At 43.5% G+C, this 7,940-nt stretch overlaps 1 protein-coding gene across 1 annotated transcript in view; it reads right to left on the bottom strand.

Annotated features, from left to right (window-relative positions):
• Positions 1-3,605: 3,605 nt before the first annotated feature.
• Positions 3,606-7,940, bottom strand: part of T265_08799 (hypothetical protein) — a gene marked incomplete at both ends in the record, with an annotated part of 25,446 nt that continues 21,111 nt past the window's right edge. Inside the window, one exon of the mRNA XM_009174706.1 lies at positions 3,606-3,649. Within this exon, the coding sequence (XP_009172970.1) occupies positions 3,606-3,649 (44 nt within the window). The remainder of the gene's footprint in view (positions 3,650-7,940) is intronic.

The following is a 7,940-nucleotide window of genomic DNA, read 5'->3' as shown; positions in this document are numbered from 1 at the left end:
GAGGGGTTTGTGGCAACAGGGGTAGTCAGTTCGGTCAGCGCATCAATCACAAAATGTAAAAAGTGATATAAATGACATAGCTTGTTTAAAACCTGATCTCATGATAATTTCTGTGGGACGGAGTGGCAATACAGTGCATGGTCTGGGAGAGCACTGGGGCCTAAGCCATCTTTGCAACAAACCAGGATTTCCGGGTCAAACTGGCCAAGTAACAATCTCCAACAGATGTCACCAACCAAGCAAGGAAATCGGCTGAATCCGTTGATTGAGAAATTTAGCAAAATCACAAAATATTAGTGTCTGACTACGTAGGTGGACTGAAGCCACCAAAAAAGGTGTCTATTCACGAAATGTCTCCGAATATGCAGCTATTCATTGTAAAACAAAAACAAAACGCTTACGATCTATCCAACGAGGAGTGAAAAACCAATGTGCACAGAACTTTCGGGAACTTCAACACTCTCCAGCGTACTACTGAGTTTTCCTGCGCGCGATCAGAATATCTAAGATAACCGAGCAAACAATGTCAGAAGTTCAGTAATTTCTAAATCAGCCCTCCATCAGATGCAGAAACGACACTTTATCTTGCTTTGACTGGATGCTAATCGCAATTTTCGTCAGTATTGCAAACGTCCACACGGCATTAAATTCTGGCATGCATGTCAGTGATGGTGACCTCGCCTCACTCAGGCCAGCTGCGGCAACAAGTTTGTTTCGGGCTTCCTAAGGTGCACTGTTGCACTTCTGCATCTGGCGTTTACTTACCTCTGTCGGCCTTCGACTCTCTTGAAATTTAGAGGGAGTTTCTTGACGGTTAATAACGGCCAAAGGTCCTGAACAATGTTTTCCCAGCCGTCGAAATTCCAGTTCATTTTATCCGGGGTTCAGAGGATCATCCTAGTTGATCTTCACGCTCATGAGATTATTAAGTCCTTCATACCTGCCGTCTTTTTCTTAGATACTTATCGGAAAGCCACCAAGTTCTCTCATGTTTCCTCCTTTCCTATCCCAGGTATTCAGAAGCAGTAGTTGGTCGAATTCCGACTTCTCGACCATCTAGGAAACACGGATTTCGACCCTGCCTCAATACAAATGGAGAATGGTGGACTGGGTTGAGACATGGTATGCTAAAGAAACCATCGACAGTTTCACTTCCAATCAACTTCTTTGGTCCCAAATGGTGTGGTCCTTAGACTCTGTTAAATTATTTGTCTTCATTTAGTAGATACTGTCCTTAGCAGCTTCAAGGAACTCCTGATTTCTGTACTCACACATCGTGCTTCTCATAATATTCTATACCCAGTGATTAGCCACAACTACTCCGTTGATCGTGGCCACTTTCATTTGGCGCTCCTGCTGCCTCGACCCACAGGGGAAGGAGTTCTGTCATTACGTTTACCTAATGATTACCACTAAATGTCGCCGGAAATGAATGCATAATGGCAGTGGACCTTAACCGCCTGATTTCCCACACAGGATTAGGTTCAATGGTGATGGTCTTCTCCCGCTGTACTGCGGTCAGTGCCTCTAACAGTCGCAACATTCTTCGTTATGTCATTTCCCATCCCTGCTCAACAGGTCATCTGTCGAAGCGGCTTGCGTGATTTGGTACGCGCTGTATGTGCCATCTCCCGGCATTTAGCAGTCAGCCTTCTCGAGTCACGAGGCATCGGAGTCATTACAACATCCAAACATTCGGACATCCAGTATAGTATGCTAGTTCCATGCTGACTCAATATATGGAAGAAATTCTGAAATATCTCCAATTTTTGTCTTCATCCCGTCCAACGGGATGGTTGTTGATTAGATATGCATTAACTAGCCACTGAGCTCGACATGGCCCGCTGGTCAGGTCTCTAACGTACTGCGTGGAAAGTTGGTTGTCCCAACCCTAGCTCCACATCTCAACTGCACCTATCTAGGCTTGGCCAAACTTGCATTTGCTCAGCCCCCGTGCTTCCCTCTGTTGACATGGAAACTAAGAATAAGGTTGTTACAAGTAAACGACTTCTGTTATTAGTATTTACAAGTTACTTTCTAAGTGATACCAACCTGCTTTTGTTGATAACGCGGCTCGCATAATGCTTCACTTTCTTTCTATCCAGTGGACATATTTACTCCTATATTAGTTGACTACAATTTGCTCTTTCCGTCTACTTCACTTACCGCCTGTATGATCACACCAATTGCAACCCATCCTGGAATAAACAAGTGAATAAACTGGTTATTATCGACAGATGGTACTTTTCGGGAACGAAGACCAGCCATGTCACACTTGCAGTATATGCTCCTTCCAATGCGCCTCCGCCTTCCTGTCCTCAGGGCAGCAAATTCTTCGTTCTATTGATCTACTTTCGTCGCAGGACCTACAATATCAACGCGTTCTGCCCTTCCTGCGACTCTAGTGTGCCCAGTGGCGACGGATCATGTTAACTCTGTCGGCCGCTCTCTTCAACTGCAATCAAGCGTCGAGTGCCGGCCGGGGGCAGATAAGGCGACCCATTCAATCCAGGTAAAGCATCGTCCAACCGTTGTTGCACATAAAGAAGGCCCCACTGAGCTCGACATGGCCCGCTGGTCAGGTCTCTAACGTACTGCGTGGAAAGTTGGTTGTCCCAACCCTAGCTCCACATCTCAACTGCACCTATCTAGGCTTGGCCAAACTTGCATTTGCTCAGCCCCCGTGCTTCCCTCTGTTGACATGGAAACTAAGAATAAGGTTGTTACAAGTAAACGACTTCTGTTATTAGTATTTACAAGTTACTTTCTAAGTGATACCAACCTGCTTTTGTTGATAACGCGGCTCGCATAATGCTTCACTTTCTTTCTATCCTCCTATATTAGTTGACTACAATTTGCTCTTTCCGTCTACTTCACTTACCGCCTGTATGATCACACCAATTGCAACCCATCCTGGAATAAACAAGTGAATAAACTGGTTATTATCGACAGATGGTACTTTTCGGGAACGAAGACCAGCCATGTCACACTTGCAGTATATGCTCCTTCCAATGCGCCTCCGCCTTCCTGTCCTCAGGGCAGCAAATTCTTCGTTCTATTGATCTACTTTCGTCGCAGGACCTACAATATCAACGCGTTCTGCCCTTCCTGCGACTCTAGTGTGCCCAGTGGCGACGGATCATGTTAACTCTGTCGGCCGCTCTCTTCAACTGCAATCAAGCGTCGAGTGCCGGCCGGGGGCAGATAAGGCGACCCATTCAATCCAGGTAAAGCATCGTCCAACCGTTGTTGCACATTCGCAAAGAAGGCCAAACGTCACCACCCGCTCTCAATCTGACCACCTTGAACAGCCTCGTAGCCTCCTGTCGGTAAGCTGGGACGTGGAACTTCGCTGCTCCAACCGTTGTTGCACATTCGCAAAGAAGACCAAACGTCACCACCAGCTCTCAATCTGGCCACCTTGAACAGCCTCGTAGCCTCTAGTCGGTAAGCTGGGACGTGGAAATTCGCTGCATTAGCCTCCGTGGCCGCGGCCAAATTAATCATCTCCGGGACCAGTATAGCCGTGCCTAGGGCCGCCTTCGCCTGGCCAACTTTCCCCGGTTGGTCACATCCTCAAAGCCAGTGTGAAAGCTCGCATGTGCTCAAAGGGCTGCGTCCTTGGAATCTTCTTCTGCAAAGTCACCAGCTAAAAGGAAAATACCTTTGAATACGAGGCTGTTTAGTACAAAACAGGTAACAAGCTACCGAGCTCGAAAACGGAAATCTCTTTTGTACAGCCTTTCCAGAGATTCGACATGTGTACCTTTTGAGTCTTTCTTGGATGCCGTCTGAATACTTAATAGAGACGAGAAAACACTGGCAAGCTGTTCAGTAACTTTTCAAATCAGCTCACCACCAAATGCAAGGTACTTTAAACTAATTTAACCATATATTACTCTCATGTTTCTTCAGTAGTATACGCCGTTGCTGTTATAGCGAGCAAACTTTTACAAAACAATTTAAGATGCTTCTCTCTAGGGCACACCTGGCAACAGAACAAGGTGCAATAAATCATGCGGTCTGTGAGATAAACCAGGTTTGACTAAAAGATGAAGGTCGAGGCGGATGTAATGGTGTGACAAACGACACAACAAATGAGCCCACGGGTGGCAGAATACTTGAGTACATAGGTGAGGAATGGATTTACTGTGTCAGCCATCTCAGAGTATTTTGTAATCAAAGTACAGACTCGGGAATTACACCTGCGCTAAAACAAATGAACGTATATAAAAGCAGTAATATGGATGGGTATTGTTTGAGTGAAACCTATTCCAAAAGACACTGTGGATGCTATGGTTGAGAGATATTAACAGTGTTTTTTGCCCTCGAACGAAAACATTCACAGCCAGCAGAATATTGTCGAGGCCTAACAACTCCAGGAGAAGGCGACGTTTTGCTGTAGTTTCGGTTGCCTGGAGTCACGTCTTAATTTTATCAGCGTACTCCATTCTAGCAAAGTTCATTGAAATTAAACCTGTGAGATTTTAAAGTAATACCGTCTAATAAAATTAATTTCAGCAGCCTCATGAGCAGTTCACTAAGTACGTACATGTATCGCGATATCTCGAGTATCGTACCAAGTAAAACATAAAGCGACCTGGTGCAGCACATTCAGTTAACTGGAAACATCACAAACGAGAGATTCAGTTAGGGTCTAGGTGAGCCTTCACAAAACTGAACTTGTTTGCAAATAAGTGTAGATCGATAAAATTACCCATTCTTTTCACCACTTACATGTTGGTTTGGTGCGCTGGGTAGCCACCCACGGAGGCACTTATATGTAATCCAGGATTTCGCCACAGTTTTCCGTTGTTTAATCCGTCTGCAACATACGACATTCGTGCTGCAGAATCCTCAGTGTGTTATCCAAATCATGTGTAAAAAGAGGAACGCGATGAGAAGAACAATTTGCTGTGCTTCGAGAAATATACCCCCTTTTTAGCCTCCAGCAGAAATGAACTGGGCATGACGAATTCGCAAGTCTTCGGGAAAGATAAATCAGTAAAAGTCGATTAACATTCTGTAGGTATATCATCCTGCGTCTTTCTGTCTACCGTTCTTCACATAGGGAAAATATTCACTGGTTTTGTTTACTCAGTCGCTATTTTGAATTGCTTAAATTTGTAGAGGTTCCGAATGTCAGAAGTCGCAGTTCAAAACGTGTAATGTCAATATTCGAAAAGTTCCACACAGATTGTTTTAGAAGCTAACTTTAACTGTTTCTTCAGTATGAATAGTGTTGTTGGCAAAATATTAGGTCTGTTGATTGGATTCCCAACATGCTGAGCTTGATCAGATGGGACAAGTATGGGAAACAAACTAGTGGACCAAACCGAATCAGTGCTGACAAAATATTCAAATGGAAGCATCAAAATGCACTTCAGTAATTTCATTTCGACATGCGCGATCAGCTAATATTTAAAACACTAGTGATTGTGCAGAACAGTGATACATCCTCATCGAAACAGAATGGAGTTATACGATATCACTGAGTGCGAAAAACAACAGCAAAGCTTTATATTAAGGATTTCTAAATAAATGACAGCAGCAATATAGTGCCCAGACCGTAGCTGCTTGTGCGAGCTGTGAACAAATACGGGTACACAAGACTATAAATATAACTTAGTCCATGAACTTTGGTGTACAAACTTTACGAACTAAGCAATTTAAAAAGGGCGATTTTATGAGTATTACTACTGTTAAAGAGCGAAAAAATGCCTGTTAGCCACTAACTACATGTATGAGGCCACTCCCAGAGGAAACGAAGCATCCATTTGACATTGCTTTCTCTATTAGGGATAGCTACTTCGCGTTCCTCGCGAGTTCATTTTGTATGTTTTACTTTTTTTTCCACGTTTTTCACTTTTTGAAAACAAATTTCCAGGTATATAGGGATCAGATTTGTTACCAGCACTACAGAACAAGAGGCTGCAAATCCTAGTCTTTCAACTGAGTCGGCCTAGTTCAACAAGGCATTCATTCAGGACCTAAACAGTACCGTATTGCAGTGGATACTGAGCTGCTGAGCTGTTTATTGCTAAAGCAGCGGCTCTTTTACCCTATTTGGTCTATGAATTAGGCCCGATTGTAAGGGCTAACTGAGAAATTCCGTCGGTGCAACTTGTGCTAAATTGGCGTCACGATTCAATTAAAGCCTCGGTATCATGCGCAGTTCACCTTCGCTGTACCTTCGCTCCCCATTTTCTGCGGTGATGGTCGAGCCATTTTAGATCGAGCTTGGAAAATACCCCATATATAACTTTTGGATTTCGCTCCCTCAGAATAATAATTAAGGACCTTAATAGTAATCTCAGAATGATAACAGAATGGATTTTGATGGTTCATGTTTTTGACAATTTGCTTGCACATCACCTCATCAGTAAAACTCATCTTGCCTTCATTTGTGATGAGTTTGTAGCTAGATTTGCTTCCTTGACATTGCTGAGTTCGTATCCATTTTACATTAATTATGCATATCTTCAACCGGGTGTAACGGTGGATACTACAGATGAGGCATGCGAGTGGTGTGTTTTCTCGTAAATCCACTTCGCGCCTCTTGAAATTGAGATCTATTACTAAATTTGTGGAGTCGCTTTGTAGCACTTGCTTGCATTTGAGTAACAACAAATGAATATCCAGGAAAGTTTAGGAAGACCCGTTCAAGAAGAAGATGGATATTCAGTTTTGTAAACAGGATTCATATGAGATTTTTGCTTCCCTGTCTAATAGTCTGTAATTGTTCAGTTGGTTTTCTCCAATAAGTAACTTCGCTGCGAGGGCCTTGCTTCTTAACTAGTACTTTGTGCCATAAACCTATCTACGTAGTTTTCTATGTAGAAGATTGCAGTGCAGTGGGTTCTGGTGGCACTGACGTTAGCAGTAGCGTATCAGAGTACTAACCTTTATCTTAAAAGTGCCGAACGTGGGTCATGCTAAGCTGCCAAGGCAATCAGAATACCATCTTGGGTAACGGTTTACTAGTTTGTTACTGTAGACTTTTTGGTAGATTTCAAATACAACAAAATAATTTGTCTGTGTTTATGGTCACTCCGTAAACTTTCCGAATTTCACCCAACATGAGTTGTCTTTCTTGTTAGAGCCAAGAGTATCCATAAGGCTGACAGTATATTCTGTGACCAAGTGTTCACATATGAAAGGGGAAATTTTCTTGATTCTGTGGTTTTTAATAGTGGGATAGTCTACCACTTCTCCTGTGGCTATATTGCGTCTTTTCGATTTTGGTACAGTCTGTCCACCGGCCGACACAAGTCATTGGCAAATGTTTTACTGTACATCGCATTGCTTTGCTTTCGTGTTTTAAGCTTTGACATTCGCATGCATCCCCTGCAGCGTACGGTTTGGGTTCTATTTTCGGTAGGTGACCTGTTGAGAATTCAGCAACACATTGAGTAGTGCTAATTAGAGTCCACAATGTGACCTCATGGCACCTTATGGCACTTCGTAACTCTATTACCCTGAGGTTAAGATACTTTAGCGAGTTTTGGCTTACTCAACGATTGATGAAAATGAACTGGTTACAGTTCACCCTAAAGTTCTCAAGAACTGTTGTTCGGATCATTTTTCGTCATAAAAAAGTTAACTGGTATCTAGGATGCACTCGTCTTTCATCTTAATCCCTACCTGTTTGGTTCCAGAGGCCCTTCAGCGCATATGTTGTTAACCCGGTATGTTCCTCCATGTTGTATAACAAGCCCTCTGTACCTTGAGGTCATCACTTTCGCAGTCAGGCCTGTGAGCCTAGCCTTGACACTTCTCTGTCGCACTTGGATTAGAGGAGGTAGTGAGCAACTGCGACGAAAAGCGGGAGCAAAGTCTAAAATTGAAACTGACTTCTGCAAACTCGCATCGTCAAGCTGCTCACGTCTGGTGGACGGAGATTTGTTAAGGGCATGCTACAGAATGAACGTCAAGAAGGA

The sequence above is a fragment of the Opisthorchis viverrini genome (genome assembly GCF_000715545.1).
Source record: "Opisthorchis viverrini unplaced genomic scaffold opera_v5_240, whole genome shotgun sequence".
Classification (NCBI taxonomy): Eukaryota; Metazoa; Platyhelminthes; class Trematoda; order Opisthorchiida; family Opisthorchiidae; genus Opisthorchis; species Opisthorchis viverrini.
This window is presented reverse-complemented; position numbering and strand designations above follow the sequence as displayed.